This window comes from Centropristis striata, chromosome 1, assembly GCF_030273125.1.
Source record: "Centropristis striata isolate RG_2023a ecotype Rhode Island chromosome 1, C.striata_1.0, whole genome shotgun sequence".
Taxonomy (NCBI): Eukaryota; Metazoa; Chordata; class Actinopteri; order Perciformes; family Serranidae; genus Centropristis; species Centropristis striata.
The window spans coordinates 14,894,466-14,911,518 of NC_081517.1; the positions used below are offsets into that span (position 1 = coordinate 14,894,466).

Below are 17,053 nucleotides of genomic sequence, written 5' to 3' on the forward strand. Positions count from 1 at the left end.
TTTAACTTCCCTCAGTGTATTTTATGCTCATTTCAGCAGTTATTCTTAGCAATAAGATTTGAGATAAGAGTGACTATCTGTGCTTGCTGAAAGCTGCTGCTGATAATACCCCTTGACAAGCATAGTACACTAAACAGGTCTTTTCACTTGTTTTGCATGGTTAGTTTTAGGACTGTGTGGGCACAAACAGACTGTGCTTGACTGGCCTTTGTAACACTTTCCTGAGAGCTTTGTTGAACTTGTTCACGGCCCTTTTTTATAATGGAGGTTTCCCAAATTTTGGAAGGTCTGACTCATATTTTGTTCAACTGAAAATGATTCAAACTAACAGAACGAGGCCTGGTTTATCTAGTACACTAACTTAATCATGCATCATTGTTATTTACTACATAGAGACTGGTGACATCATGCACTTTAAGCATTGCACTTCCAAACCTGAGCAGAGGTCTTATCAGTATCAATAACTGCTGTCATAGCAACGTGTCCCGTCTGAGACATGCAATGCAGTTTTCAAAACATTGAAAATGTAATCACTTACTCTTGATGTGCAGAAAAATGACTCTTAAAAAAGTCAGATTTTGTTTTCTCTTTGGACGAGTTAGCACACTGAAGCATATCTGTGACAACTGTAATCAAATGGGGTTTTTTCAGTGGCATTGTTTCTGCTTTACTAGAGATCAAGTTAGAAGCCAAACTGGTCTCTTTTTGCCTATATAATGATGATTTGCTCAGTGTAAAATTTTTGTGTGTGTTGGCAGCTTTGCTGATGTTTACCACTGCAACAATGTGTAGTTCTCAGGTAATAAACTCAACTCAAACAACAGTTTAACAGGTTTTTTTTACAGTGTTTATTTTTTTACAATTATCTGGCAGTTTTAGCATCATATCATTCAAATAACGGTAATCTGGAAATCTAAATAAACAAGGAGCATTAGTAGCACCTAGTGGTGAGATTGCTGATTACAACCAGCTGAACGAAAAACAAAATTATGAAAAAGTTATTAAATTTCCGCCGATAAATCCTACACACTGCTCCTTTAAATATATTAAACAGTCATGCTGTCATCATACAACACATGACAATGCATTCTGCAGCCCACCAAACTTAAAATCAAAATCTTATCTTAAACATTTTGTTTTAGACAACTAAAATATTTCCATCCTGACTAGACTGGTGAGTCTATTCTGTCACTGTTTTCAAATGAAATGCAACACACATTCAAGCAGATGTTTGCTCAGTCATGATGTGCATCTTTAGTTCATGTTTCACTGTCACAAACTGACACACTGACATTGCTGACAATCATCTCCATCCACTGAAAACAGAAATAGTCCCATTTAGTTTATAGTCAGCCTCATTGTCCAGGGTCTGAATCTGAGTCGCTGTAGTCTGCCACCAGGGACGCCAGTGCTCCTAAACGCCTAACCTGCTCCTTCTCCTTCCCCGAGTCCTTGACCTGTGTCAGTCCTTCATTTGCTTCTTCTGTGGTTTTGACATGCATCTCCCCAGAGCCACTTCCATTTGTCTCTGTGACTTCCTTCCCCTCTTGTGTTGGCGCTCTACTTTGGTCCTCCTCTCTCTGAGTGACTTTAGAAACATTCCCATCACACGTGCTGATTTCAGGGTTTGACTTTCTGCAAGTGATGGTGGCGCAGGGTTCGGTTTTGATCCCCGATCCTCCTGAGCGTTTGCGGATCAGAGGGCTGTGTGAGGAGCTCAGGGCTTTGGCCACTGCTGCTTCTTTCCCTTGCAGACTGAGCTTATGGAGCAGACTGCCTGCAGCACCTCCTGGTGTGGTCGAGGGGGAGTTGAACCATGAACGAGAAGAGATCTCTTTCCGCTTGCTGTGCTGTTTGTCCTCATAGGCTGAAAGGGAGGGGAATAAAAGCAGTTTTGAGTCCTTATATTATAATATATTATTTTGTGAGTTTATTAGAAACACCCAAGTTAGAAAAATTTGCACCATGCAATTCGACAAAAACTAGTCTGCCCCATTTGAAGAATTTAATCTGAAGATCTGCTGTCAGTTCGGCAGGCTCCAGAGTCAGCTGTGTTTAGTCGTCTTTCTTAAAGTTTAAATCTTTCAAAGGGTGACCGTGCATAGATCTTGGTACATGTATTTAAACAGTGTGAGTGTGTGGGTTTAGAGCCTGTATGTGTTACTTACAGTCAGGTGCCTGGTATGTGAGCAGTGCTGCTAGTTTCTTGTCCTCCTCCTTCTCTGGCAGCAGTGGGATGGACAGGTTGGTCCTCATCCTCACCGTGTTGTCCTTCTCCTCCTGCTCAGCCAGAACTTTCTTCTCCGTCTGTCCAATTAAAGCAGAGCCTTTTTTTCAGTGAAAAATTGACGTTGAGCATAATTTTAGGTGGCATTAATGCAGCAGTTACCAACACAGGTGGTCATTATCCTACCCTGAACTTCCTGCGGAGGGAGCTGTTGAGTTGGAAGTCGTTTTTCCAGCCAGACTGGTAGTCTTGGATCTCCGAAAGTGAAGGCAGAGCCTTCTTGAGCTTCTCCTTGTCTTTCCCACCATGGTCAAGTTTGAACATGGGGTCCGTCTCCAGTTTTTCCTTCTCCATTCGCTCTGCACAGAAAGGCGAAGGACAGAGTTGTTGAGGGACAGAAAACAAGCATGCGAATAAAATTGAGGTGGCAAATATAGAGGCAAACTGTCAAAAATGATATCAGCACTTTAAAGAAAAGCCTCAGGGCAGCAAAGACATATGTGCATTTAAGAGAAAATACTTTCTCCTTTATCTTTTGATTTTTAACAAATCCTTTACCTGTGGTGAGAATCTGCTCATTTTCAGCCATGTCCCAGCGCTCCTCCTTCCTGCTTGCCCCAGTTACTATAACATAGTCACAGGTCGCCGGATCTGTCTGCATCTCGATGTAGTTGACACACAGATGGCACTTCATCCTAAACCTGGTTTAGGAGACAAAAAAAGGATGTAAATATCTTAAATTTCACTTTGTGAGTGAGGTTCAATATGAGTTCCTGTTGTTTAAGGAGACACTGTGAACTTCACATGAGCAGTAGACCCACTCTTTTAGTGCTTACCTGTAGATTGGCGTGGTGTAGTAGTTCCCCACTTTCTTCTTCTCAGCATTGTAACGAACCCCTGTAGAAACAGAACATTATTAGAACATATTTGCTTCCCTGGAGGTGGATGTTTTACCTCCCTAGGGGTGACATAAACAAATAGATTTGGGATAATTTATTCACTCAGCTATTGACAAGACGTTGAGACAAAAACAGATGAAATGTACCACGTTTTGCTTCTAAACTTACCCATGCCAATGTGATTTTTGCAGCCATCACACCAGATGTTGTAGGGCATCTCAAACCTTAATGGACAAAAGTTAAACAGTTAAAACATACACTTAGGTTGGGTGTCAAGGAAATTACCAGTTCTAGTAAATTTAAATCTGGTAAAAAAATATTTTTAGGTCTAGCATTATATATTTTATAACAGTATGTATAACAGTATACTTTTGCTGTTATTTGCATTTTTAAATATGTCTTTTGGATAACAAAATAACAAAATAATTTAACATATCTAGTTACATGACAGTACCTTGATTGCAAATTATAATAATTTCTCATCTGCAATCTCCACCATCGGTTCAATTTCATTATATTTACATTGCCCAAAATCCCAATTTGTACATCATACAACACCTTTTGACTTTCACTTTGGACAAGGAAAAACTTATTTAAACAGAATCTCCTCAAAGTTTGTAATTTCTATAAAATAGATCAACACAATAAAGTAACAAGACATAGACTGTGAGAGGGAGATAGAGGGAGGGATCTCTGTATTATCTATGTGTCTACTCACCTGATAATGAGGATGCCCTGGGACAGTTTCCTTGCCCTCTCCCGCAGAGCGTGAGTTTTATGGTAGCCATTGAGGGATCCATGCTAAAGACAATGAATGATGAAAAATATGAGTCAGTATAGACACACACAAGTTGCACTAACTGACTGAAACACGCTGCTCTGTGCGATCATAATACACACCTTGGCTGGATCGAAATCTGGAGGGTAATATTTGTTTGTTCCCTTTCTTTCACCCTGTCAAGAAAACCATTCAGGATATGTAATTAGTGAAGAGTACAAATCAAACCTTTATCATTGTCAAGATTTGTATTGGCAGACACAGACATCATGACTTACCATTGTGACAGCTGTATCTCCACACCAGTAACAGTAATAGATTAAACTATTTTAACCAGAAAACAAAAGAAAGACATGTCAGTGAGGCTGCATATAATCAAACAGTTATGCACAATCGGTGGAATGTAACTAAGTACATTTACTCAAGTACTGAACTTAAGTATAATTTTGAAGTACTTGTACTTTACTTGAGTATTTCCATTTTATGTGACTTTATACATCTACTTCACTACATTTTAGGCCAATTATATTGTAATTTTTACCCCACTACATTTAGCTGACAGCTTCGGTCACTTTTCAGGTTGAGATTTAACAAGCAAAAAAAAGGATAAATTTAAAGTGATTAGACATGTTATTTAAATAAACCTCATAACAGTATATCAAGCGGTTAAAATGAGCCCTATCTTTACAAAATTAGAACACTGCTTACACAAATGCATCAACACAAATGATGTAATAACATATTTAGAATATATGAAACAATCTAAGTGGGTCCATTCTGCATAACGAGTACTTTTACTTTTGATACTTTAAGTATATTTTGATGCTGATATTTTTGTACTTTTCATTCAATAAGTTTTGAATGCAGGACTTTTACCTGTAATGGAGTAATTCCACGGTTTGGTATTAGTATTTTTACTTAAGTTAAGGATCTGATTACTTCTTCCATCACTGTGCACAATACACACAGATGAATTCAGCCAGTAAAGCTAATTGTTTGTCTTTGGAGACATACTTATATTGTACAAATCTATTAGTAAATGTGGCTTATGTTATCAACCTCCTTACTAGTTATAGTGCAACGTTGGACATAACATTTAAGTCTAATAACGGTAACCAAGCAAACCTTCACCAATCTTTGTTGAGTTAGTTTACTTTACAACGTGTACACAACGAGCAATAGCTGCAACAACAGATGTGTCTGGCTTAATACGGACAGCTTTCGCTGTTTTTAAAGACCTATGAAAACATTAAAATGACAGATTTTTGCATGAAGTTTGGTTTAGCGAAGCTAACTTTAGCTAGCTTGCTATCTAATGTTAGCGTCATCTTCGTCGAAATGCGAATAGCGCGTAGTTAAATAACGACTGACACACATTTATATAATAGTTTCAAATGCGGTGCTGTCATATATTAATCTTAGTACAAACGCTAAAAAAAATAATACTTACAAATGCTACTGTAGCTGCACAAAACAAACACCAAATAAACACCCGAGGGGTCGATGGGTAGTGGTGACGTAACGTCCGGTTTCGGAAGTTGCGTCTCGTCGCAGAGGATTGTGGGAAGTACCGGTGTCAGAAGAGAAAACGTGGTAAGAGCAAAGCAAAATATATTTCCAACCTGTGTTCGCTGTCAGTGTCACAGAAATGGAAATTCAAACGGCGAAGCTAAAACGGTACATCTGCTCGTTTTCCGGCTGCTCGGCGGCTTATAACAAACAGTGGAAACTGGACGCTCATCTTTGTAAACACACGGGGGTGAAACCGTTCACATGTGAGCACGACGGCTGCGGTAAGTCGTTCTGTAGCCAGTACCACCTGACGCGACATGAGCTCATCCACAGCGGTGAGAAGCCCTTCCTGTGCACCGAGGACGGCTGCGAGGAGGCCTTCACCACCAACACCAACCGCGCCAGGCACATCAGCCGCGCTCACACGCAGCAGCACAAGAAGTACGTGTGCAAGTTTGAGGACTGCGGGCTCGAGTTTAAGAAGAACAAGCAGCTCAAGTCCCACATGTGTGAGCAGCACACCCAGCTGCCTACGTACAAGTGCACGTTTGAAGGCTGTGAGAAGCGATTCACCTATCCCTGCAAGCTGAAGCGGCACGAGAAGGTGCACAGAGGGTACCCCTGCAAGGACGAGGGCTGCAGCTTCACAGGGAAGACCTGGTCCGAGTACATGAAGCACAGGAAGGGGCAGCACAACAAGGAGAAGCAAAGGCCCATCCTGAAGTGCAACCAATGCAGCAAGGTGTTCAGGGACTCCTGGTTCCTGCAGCAGCATCAGCACGTCCACTCTGACACACGGGTGGTCCTCAAGTGTCCCAGGGACGGCTGTGACCGCTCATTCACCACGATATTCAACCTGCAGAGCCACATCAACAGCTTCCACGAGGAGCTGCGGCCCTTCGCCTGCACCCACCCCGGCTGCGGGAAGACCTTCGCCATGAGGCAGAGCCTCCAGCGCCACAGCATCGCCCACGACCCACAGAAGAAGAAGCTTAAGAGGCCTAGACCCAGCAGGTCTCTTGCTTCCAGGTTGAGCGGTTACAGTGAGTCAAAGAGACTGGTTTTGAAGAAGTGCAGGCAGCCTGAATCCCTCAGAGAGTCTGCACAAAAGAACACTGATCCACCTGGTTCTGTTGAGTTGGTGTCCCTCCTGCAGGACACGTCCTTGCTATGCAGCCCTGCTGTGGACACACAAGAGCTCACTAATGCTCTGACTACACCTCTCACAATGTAGACTGCAATAGAAAGAGTCCTAACCAGCACTTGTTCATAGCATTATGATGTCTTGCCTCCCCTAACATGGTTGCTGGAGGTCCTGTTGTTGCATGAATTCCGTCCACTGTAGTTTAACATATAAAATGCTATTTTATTTTGGACACAGTGTGGTTTGGTAGGCTGGAACCTCACAAATTAAGCTGTCCCACGAGTAGATTTATTTTCATTTGTGGTCAAAAGATTTTGATTAATGAAGTGAGCACAGGGAGGATAAATTTAAGCTTCAAATTCTGGTGTTCTGTGTCGTCAATGGTCTATCTCTGTGTAAATATTGTTTTTTTGAGACTTAATTGTGTTTCTTCATCCATTACATCTTTCTATTTGTGTAATTTTATTGAAATATATTTGTCTATATTGTTAAGAAAATCATAAAATGTCAGAAAACATATTGCACAGTGTTTAAATAAAACCTGTTTCTGGACTTATTTAGTGTCTGAATAGTATTTACTCTTCAGAGTCGGTAAGGCCTGTAAGGATCTGAGTCTTATCACTTTCAAAGAAATTAAGGGAAAATACACATTTTGATGTGGTGCACTGTGGACACATTATCCAGCTGAATGTGGCATTTTAAAAGTTGTGATATTACCAAACCTGCAATTAATGGAAAACTAGCTCTACTTCCTGAGGCCCAGCTGTTTGTATGTTTTTGGCAGAACATTTCACAAAACATTGTCAAAGATTTTTTAAAAATACTTTGTGCTGTAGTGTAATTTACCAGGCTTAAAATTTCTCTTGTATATTTTCTCATTTATACACTACATAAGTAACCATATACAGTGCTTAACAAGTGTATTAGACAACCTGTCATAAAAATGAGAAAACGTAAATATTTAAGAAATCCTTAAAACTAAAATGTTATTTATTTGGCACATAACAAGCAAAGAACATTTAACGACTAAAACTATTTTTTCTGTTCAGGAATGCAAGTTACAGTTTTTCACAACCGCTATGACCCGTTTGTCAGAACCTTAAAAACTTTTTCAAAACTGTTAACGTACATCACACCTGATACACTCAATTCCCCAAACAGTAAATTTCATGGTCAAAATCACCCAGTGTAACTAAACACAGACACACACTTCCAAAATACAATAATACACTAACACAATTCACCAAATCTACCAAAACACTGACACACGTTGTCTTCCAACAGAAACATTTAGTCAGTCACAGCACCGTATCATAAAAAACACTGACAACTGATGGAATAACACAAACCGAATCACTTTGCATGTTTCTTATCTACTTGTTTTCCTTTTTCTTTTACAATCAACAGATTATTGTATTGATCATACATTTAAATTAACCCTGTGGAGTCTCCAAAAGCACCAAATCCAGACTTCTTCATGACATCCAGACTAGAAAACAAAGCAGCGTGGAGCCCTACTGTAAATTTACCTCTAAAGTTCTGGCTGTAAACTCCATGAGGCCAGTTTCAGTTTGATGATGATATACCAAGTAAAACTGGAGACAAGCTCAAATATATTTAGTATAAAATGATAGAACTGGATGGAACCCTCTTACGTATATGTTGTATTTGCGACCTTTGTTCACATTTGCAACATTTACTGTAAAATTCTTTATTGAGCATGATAGTTTTTTGAAAGTAAAAAAAGATTCAAAATCACATTTTATGTTGGACTGAATGACTAAAAAAGACACAAAATGACTTACAAAGACATGAAAAGACATGAAAATGATTCAAAAATGGACAAAATAGCCTCCATAGAGACAATGTTTATGACGATGTTCTTCATTTTTCATTTGTTGGCCATGAATTTTGGTCCTTTTTTGTACAACACTCAGTACAGAAAGTGAACGAGCCATGTCAGAGCAGCTTTGCAGAATGTTTACGTATGAAAGAAGAAGATAGTGAATGACAGGATTTGCAGTAAACACTTTACTGTATTGCAAATTAAAATGACTTACAGTAGAGTAAAGAGGTAAAAAAAATCAGCTGTCATTCATTACTGTATTGCCAAATAGACAAAAAGAAAAAGGAGCAGAAGCTGTGATCAATGTAATCTTCAATTCATTAGTTTTGAACATGAGGTTTTCTGTTTTGACAAACTGTGTGAAAGCAATTGAAAATTCACCAGTTAACATCTACTGTTTTGGTCTTGATTGAGCTTGTGTGTAAAAGGAGTTAAAATTAATTTTAAACGTGTAAAATGTGTGTATTTTGTGTCAAAAGAAGAAGAATTGTGTTAATTGTATCGCCCACACAGGCTGATGTTGTGGTAACTCTGTGAAGAGTTTTGAAAAAGCGGTAAAAGTATTGAACAACGAGTCATAGCGGTTGTGAAAAACTGTAATAACTATTATTTGACATCTGAATCAAGAAATAATAATGTGCTTTACTATTATTTATTTATTTTTTACAGTTTTTTGGGAAAACAGTAAATTTGAAAATTCATGGACAACAATGATTTTAGCATTAAAAATATAATTTGGGTTAAAGAGCTTCAACATGCTGCTGTATTAACCATTACAGAAACATAAATAGGATTTTGGTAATTACTAATGCTGTTAATTTAGGACAGCTGTGGCAAAAACCGCTGGTCTAATACATTTGTTAAGCCCACTGTATCTCTAAATTTTGGCACAGCCCTAGTGAACAGCGATCATGGGTTTGCTGCTGCTGTTGACACTGTTACAGCACAATGACACCATGTGGTCAAAAATATGTAGTGTGGGGCTGTTTTTCATGACTCTGGCTAGAACCCTTAGCTCCAATTTAATAGATTTTTTTGCAAGCCCGCAATGATATTTCAGACAATGTGTTTCCAAATTTTTGCCAGCTTCTGGCTGTTATTTTAACATGACAGATCCACAATGCACAAAGCCAAGATCCATAAAGAGATGGCTTTCCTAATGTGTTAATTAAGAACCTGATTTCAAACCCCATCCAGCACTTGGTTTTGCAATTACATGTTCAACAATCACGTACGGTTAAAATATTCAGCTAATAGCTTTGGTATCAACATACTTTAGATAATGTGGTGTATTGGTTTGAAATGCATGTCATTCAGGTGTGCAGCTGATGCACATCTTCCACCACTGGAGGGGTGCCTGCTGTCGGTAAAAACCACCTGATGCACACATCGGCTGGAGCAAAACTCTGCAGATTCTTGTGCCTGTGACGACACGGCGAGGTATCTCATCTCAGCTCTGACCAACAGATTTACAGCATAAACAGGAGCAGCTCCGTGCAAGTTTCAGATTCCAAGGCTAAATCCTCTCTGAATATTTCCCGTTACAGGACGGCTGCTCCCCACATTCCTGCCCCGTGCAGCTCAGACGAGCCCTATAAGGACCGACTGTCTGACCAGCTCACTCAGGAATGCACAGCAGACCTCATCCAATTAGTGTTCATGCAATTTGAATGTAACATGGTGTCTTGTAATGATTTTCTATTTTAAGATCTGCTGGAGATATAAAAATGGACTCATCATGAGGAAGATATGCTCTGAATTGTGTTGATTAGACCACTGAAGAGAATCAAACAAAAATACACTAATCGGTGTTCACATCTGTAACTTTAGTCAACATTTTGGTTAAAAGACATCCCTGAGATCTTGCTTCTTAAACTTTAGTTTGACTCATTTATTTGGCTTTGCCTGACCACTAAAAATAAAATGTTTTCCATAGTTTTACTCTTTTTTAAAAAAAACTTTTAAATAAATGATATTCCATTTTTAACCTAAACCATTTATTTTCAGCTCTATTTTTACCTCTCTTTATCAGTTTGGCATGAGCTCAGCTTCATGTAGCCCAGTCTTGAGTCATGCCGACGCCTCAGCAGTCTGGCTGTACAGACTGCCTGTGCTGGGTTCAAAGGCAGCTATTATTAAACCTTTATATCTCATCTTTATCTTTGAGTACTTCAACATGAAGAAAAGTAATGTTATTTGTGTAGCTGATGGAGAATAAGATATCTTTTTTAAGAATTTAAGTACATTATGGTAGGTGAAATTCCTTTATAAGCCCATAAAAGCCTGGAACCACCATAATTACCTTTAATTTTAATTGTCAGGATCGAGTTATTACATGTCTTTATAAATTATTTATTTACATTCATCTGCTACACAGAATATACATACACAAACATGAAATAATGCAGGAAATTCCTTTACATTTAAAAAAAAAATATCTGCTTCATGAGACAACAAAATAAATGTGCAGGAATGTGCCGGAGGAGACAGGGAGGAGTGACTCTCCGCTTTGAGATCTATGATGCCGTGAAAAAGATTTAAAAGTGGACTAGAAGCCAGACAATTGTGACATTTATGTAAGGTGCTGAATGCAGCCCAGAGTTTGGAAAAACTGCAAAGTCACTATTAAGCAAGCTGGGCCATGGAAAAAAAGAAATGAGCGTCCTGCCCTGCATCACAGTCACTGAACCCTGAGCTGCTCCTGTAGAGTTGCAGTAACCGGCAGTAGATGTGAATGTTTTATTTTGTCCTTACTGAATTCTATTAAACTTATATGATACTGCAACTTAAACTATTTATCATCGTAGAAGTGGATCTCATGTTTAAACATGGTGGGGGAAAAAATAGATACAGCATAGTATCACGGCAGTTAAAATAATATTGTAACATGACTAATATTATATAAGAAGTATCGGGATGATACATATCGGGAGTCCCACCTATAGTATTTAATAACTGCTGGTGCCCTACTTTGTTTTAAATGTGTGGTATTAATTCTGGCATAAGCAACAGGTGATGAAGTTTTGGAAAAGCAGCAGACAGTTTTTAGATCTGGCCTGGTTTACCACTGTATAAAAATGTTTTGTGTCTTTTGTAACAAAAATTGATGCCTCGTTCTTTCCATTCCTGTCCTCTGACAGCCCTGGATTCCAGACTGGTTCTTTAGGCCCTAATCCAATGGGATTGCTGTATCTCCACTGTATTTCTCCCACAACCTCCTCCGCTTTCCTTCTGTCTTTTCATCTCTCGCTTGGCCTTCATCCCTCCCGTCTCCTTCGAGAGGTGGAAGGAATGTGTCCGGCCATTTGCCCTTTTCGTTTTCTTGTTTTCCATTCAAATTACTGGGAAATGAATGCTCTCGGAGAATGATTGTGGTTGCGTGTGGACAGCAGAGCTGTTATTGTTTTCAACTTGTGTAGGCTGAAAAAGGACATTAATGACTGTATCTGCAGAAACAAGAAGGATTACATATAGTCAGGCGGGTTAGGTCCAGATTTGAGAAGAATGGGGACACGCCGGACAAAAGCACCAATTTTTTTTCACATGCCCTCTGTCACCATAAGTTTCAATTTTTGATGGGAGCCATTTCATCAGATGCCGGATCCAAGACGGCTGACATATGAAGTCTATAGCCCCTTTCATAGTGCCGTCCTGCAAATGTCCTGCTATATTGCTGGAAAGATACCGGCTTTTCGCCTTAGGGTGTTCATAGTAATCCCATGAAGGCAAGATATTCTGCCCTTTCACAGTGCAGTCTGGCATCGTGGAACGTGGTGGGGAGATAGTGGGAGGAGACGATAGTGATGTGCGACAGAGCAGCAGCAGTGCTGCGCAGTAGCACAGTGCTAATAGGCTACTCAGTTAGCTCTGTAGCAGTACATTATGTATGTGCTGCAGCAGTATGTGTTCAGTTAGCGACCCCCGTTTGTTTACAACAAGCACCAGACAGTCTGTGCACAGTTAGTGAAGCCGGTTTGTTTACGATCAGCGGCGGACACTTTGTGTACAGTTAGCATGCTGGTTTGTTTACAGTAAGCGGTGGACGCTGTGCACAGTTAGTGATGGTGGCCGCAGTGAACTGTGATTCTATGACTGTTGGACCAAGTGTGTATGTGTTAGACGTCACACACAACGTCAAATATGCCCCGATGGCCCGTTCATAGTGGTCCCGCTTCCAACAGTCCCACCAGTTTTCCACCTCTGTGACTATCTCTGGAGGCGGAAAATTGGTGGGATCATTTTATCCCGGCGTCCCGCTTCTGGTGCGTTTATAGTGGAGGCGAGACGTTGCAGAGCTCTACGTCACTAGAGCATTTGGGTGCAGATCTGTCTTGCTCAAATGCACTTTAGCTTAACTTTATTCACTGCAACCTAAGACTATAGAGCCAGTTTTGAGTCCTAAAACCTACATATATTAGTTTGTTCAAGCCACTCAGACAATTTATATTTCACTCTGAGATTGATAAAACCATTTCTTAGACTTGAAAATATGATTTTAACAAAAGTTCAAAAAGTTGATTTTAAAAAGAACGTTACAGTTAGGGTAAAGCATGAAGAAACAAGTATTTTGTGTAAAAGTTCGAGTCAGGTGTATTGAGTGGGACTGTTTTATAACTAAGAAGGGCTCAAATATATTAAAAAAACATTTTTCACTTTAAATGTCTGATTTAGTGCAGTCTGAAAAAACACATCCTTGAAAGAATTATTGAAATTCCTGGCAGTAAATTCCATGGTCTGTTATTAGTTCAAGATTTAGGGATGTAATTCACATCAACAGAGCAATAATATAATATAATAAATGGGGCTGTTTAAATCTAATAAATAAACTTAAAATCTCATTGGACATACTCCTCATGTCTGAATATAACGAAGGGAAGCCAGAAGTCAGGCATGAATACAGCGCAGTAGAAGTCATATTCTTCGTTTTGATTACTATATTAATTGCCTGCTTCATAGGTTATATTATCTGTTATGTGACTTACGCTTTTTACTCCACTTTTCTCTAATTCTTTGGCATTTATTCTTTCATTTACTAATTCCCAGGTTCCAACGACTTTTTCTTGTTGTTGCTTTTTCAAGTCCTGTGTGCTTTTCTGTTTATCTAGACCACTCACAATTTTTAATGTGCAGATTTTTAAGGTCCGATATTGTAAAAAGTGACATTTTAATGTATTTTTATATTATAAAGCATGCTTATAAAGCGTGCTATAAAAAATACTGTGAAAGCATCAAAACGCTTAGTCCATGAAGAAACATTCAGTCATTATTCAGAAGGACTTCTGTCAGGTTGTGATGTCACAACTATACTATAAATATGTAATAAGTGCCACTTTACAGTCATTCCCCAACTACAAAGATGGTACAGTGTTATGTCTAGGAAAGATCTGTCTTGTGTAAAAGTCTTTTGAGAGTTCAACAATCTATTCTTTGTTTTCAGATATCCATAGTATTGTCCATATTTTTGTGAATTCACTTTGTTTCTGTACTCATTAAATTTTTTGCAATATCTTTGACTAAACTCATATACTGTATCTCCTCTTGGGTGGCCTGGGGGTTAGGAATTGGGCTTGTAACTGCAGGGTTCGAATCCCAGGACAGACCAGCCTATTCTCCCCTCAAAAAGATCAGTATAGGTCGGGTGTACAGGCAGCGAAAACTAGCTATATGTACGTATTTCACCGTCCGCTGTAATGCGTCCGCCCTCATCTTGCTGACGTAGTAGTGATTGACAGCCAATCGCAGTCAAAAAGATGGATTGCCAAGTTCGGTTGGAGTCTCAGGTGGTGGACTTTCACCCAGGAAAGCAGGATACACGTCCCGTCTGAAATCAAAAGTAAATGATTTTTAACTGAAGTTACGTTGTTTATGTATTTTGCTGTAGTCACGTGACCTGTGTCATACTTTGTGGCACTGACACACAACCTCTCCTGTCGTTTAGGTTGGAGAACTTGTTGGAAGGACAGGTCAAGGACTGAAGTGCCCTTGAGCAAGGCACCTCACCCCACACTACTCCCCGGGTGCAGAAATGTGCTGCCCACTGCTCCTCAGCACGGTGTGTCAAAAGGATGGGTTAAATGCAGTGGTTGAATTTCCCCATTGTGGGATTAATAAATTAATATTAATCCTCCTTTGTTGATTTGTCTTCCCTGTTTTAGTATTTGTTGTCTTTGTGTAAATACCTTAATGTCCACTGATGTGTCCTTCACTTTGGTCCAGACTATTTAATAGATTGATTTGAAATTGTGGCATTACTGAATCAGTCTTCTCCTGACATATCTTGTAAGGCCACCATATTTGTGGTTTGTGGTGAAATGTCTCAACGGTTTTTGGCTGAATTAAAGGACATTCAGATTAATTGAACCCTGACTTCTCCTCTAGTTCCAACATCGGGTCAAAAATAGTTATTTGTCCAAAACCTGGACTCTGCAGAACGTAAATACAGCCTGACAGAGCTGTGAGCATGGCTGTAGACTCTCTTGTTGTTAAACATTCCAATAACTCCTAACTCTGCTGTCCCGGTCGCAACAGTTCTTCCATCCTTGTTCTTTAACAGTAAAACCCACTGCATGAATCTTCAGTAGAATCATAGTGTCCAAGCTGGAACCAAGACCATTTATCTAAATCCCTGTTAAAAATAAACAAAACAAAAACACAAATACTATCAGATATAGAGTAGGGCAGGACAGATATGATTTCAAACGCTGAGCAACTCAAATAATTTTCGTTCAGTTCATATTTCAGTAACATCAGCTGCTAAATAAAGTGCACTGGGGCGTTTGACCTGCACCTGGATGGAAAACAGGGTCCAAATATGCACTTTCCTCCAAACTCCAAATTCCATTCACTGCCTGCTTGGGCCCTATAACCGTTACATAATGCATATTCTACATATTCTACATGTCAGCCACACATTGCTGATGAAATCCCTCGATTTATGGAGCAGCTCAAGACGAGTCACCCATTGTGGAATGTCTGCTGAAACAGGCCCTGTTGTGTTCTAATTTTAACCCGACTTCCCGACTTTTAAAGTTTTTCTTTTCTTCTGCTTCGAACAATCCTAACATGTAATCGTTCCGATATGATAAGAGACAAACCAGCGTGGCTCTATCTGAAGGAATTCCACACTGACTCAACATGCCCCTTTTTAACCTTTCACCGCACTTCTTCCTTTACATTTCCTACATGGAACATTTCTGTGTTTGTGTATTGATAAAGTTCTGTCTGTGATATTTCTTGGCCGCCTGCTCGCCTGCCTTTCCACTTCCGTGTCTGTCTAGCTACCTATCTCCTGATTCATTTATTACACATAATTCTCAGCATCATCAATGTGACATCATTGTCCACTCCTTAGAAGCTATTAAGAAGCCCCAAACCTCCGGGAAATCCATACCGTCGGGGGCCAACATCCTCTGGAAAAACATCTGGGGGAAACTGAACAATAAGCCAGTGATTTACACCAATTAGATAATCTCAACAGGACAAATTCTGGGTCAAGCGCCCGCCTGCCCTCCTACGCTCCCTGTCAGGCTCAGGTGAGTGGGATAGTCTGTTGGCAAGTAACGGGTTAGTGTCTGTCTCCCCCCTACACCTCCTCATCTCATCCCTTCACCCCCCCTTCATCTCCGAGGGCTATATATTGGAGGTTGTGACTCGTCTGCATCCTAAGCATCACACGCAGACACTCGCAGACATACAAACACACACGTGTCTGGTTGATTTTGAGCGGCGCCACAGACGAAGAGCAGACTCCAGCGATGAGGTCTTTGTTGAAGCTGGTTGTGATTCTGTTTTGCGTCCAGCGGGGAGAGGGCCACTGGCTGAGATCACTGATAGGTAAGTGTACCCCTGGCTGGAGGGAAGGTTGTGACCTATGACCTCTTTGGTTGCTTTGAGAGCAATGTCTTAAATATTGTGTTGATTTTTGATTTTCTACCTCTTTGAATTGTCAGTTAAAGCTTGAAATGAGTTGCTCTTGTATTAACCTGTGACCAGTTTTGTTCATTGGGTGTATATTGAACTCTTTCTTCCTTTTCCAGATCAGAAAAAAGAAACAGCATCTCCTCACATGCCACTAAACGAGGACAAGAGGAACAGAGAACCAGCTGCACATGATGACCAAACAGAAGCTTCTGGAGTCGGGCCGCCACCCAATCCCATCATCCCGGTCCCAGCCCGGTCCCGTCGCTCTACTGCAGACTCCCAGTGCAGCCTGCGCTCCATCCTGCTGCAGGTTCGGAACCTCGGGCTGGGCTACGACTCGGACGAGACCGTCCTCTTCAAGTACTGCAGCGGGACGTGTCCCCACGTCCGTTCCAACCACGACCTCACCCTCACCAACCTGCTGGTGAGCGGGGTGCTGCCTCAGCCAGCACCTGGGGAACTATGGCACAACACGCCCTGCTGCAGGCCCACCAACCACGAGGACATGGCCTTCCTCGATAACTCGCACCGCTGGCACAAGGTGGAGAAGCTGTCGGCCGCGGGCTGCAGCTGTGTTGGCTAGACAGCTGAGCGTAAATGGTTGAAAAAGGGGAAGGGAGATGGTAGGGGTGTATGATGGCGGTTCTGAAAGTTTTCTGGCAGGTTTTTCTTTAATGTCTGTAAATGAAGCGTTTTATCCAAAAAATGACACACCATTAAGGAAGCT

The 17,053-nt window shown here is 40.5% G+C and overlaps 3 protein-coding genes across 3 annotated transcripts; 2 read left to right on the plus strand and 1 right to left on the minus strand.

Moving 5' to 3' along the window:
- Positions 1-931: 931 nt before the first annotated feature.
- yju2b (YJU2 splicing factor homolog B) lies at positions 932-5,567 on the minus strand. Its single transcript, XM_059335292.1, has 10 exons — positions 5,355-5,567; positions 4,183-4,228; positions 4,027-4,080; positions 3,845-3,927; positions 3,295-3,350; positions 3,064-3,124; positions 2,786-2,928; positions 2,414-2,586; positions 2,169-2,307; positions 932-1,867 (listed from the first exon to the last, which is right to left on the minus strand). The coding sequence occupies exons 2-10, from the start codon at positions 4,183-4,185 to the stop codon at positions 1,356-1,358; spliced, it is 1,224 nt and encodes a 407-aa protein (XP_059191275.1). The 5' UTR covers positions 4,186-4,228; positions 5,355-5,567; the 3' UTR covers positions 932-1,355.
- On the plus strand, positions 5,444-7,116 carry gtf3aa (general transcription factor IIIAa). The gene has a single exon (XM_059335305.1). The coding sequence runs from the start codon at positions 5,553-5,555 to the stop codon at positions 6,648-6,650; it is 1,098 nt and encodes a 365-aa protein (XP_059191288.1). The 5' UTR covers positions 5,444-5,552; the 3' UTR covers positions 6,651-7,116.
- A 9,240-nt stretch (positions 7,117-16,356) lies between these two features.
- LOC131973078 (artemin) lies at positions 16,357-16,909 on the plus strand. Its single transcript, XM_059334927.1, has one exon. It carries the CDS (start codon positions 16,472-16,474, stop codon positions 16,907-16,909), a length of 438 nt encoding a protein of 145 aa, XP_059190910.1. The 5' UTR covers positions 16,357-16,471.
- The last annotated feature ends 144 nt before the right edge of the window (positions 16,910-17,053 follow it).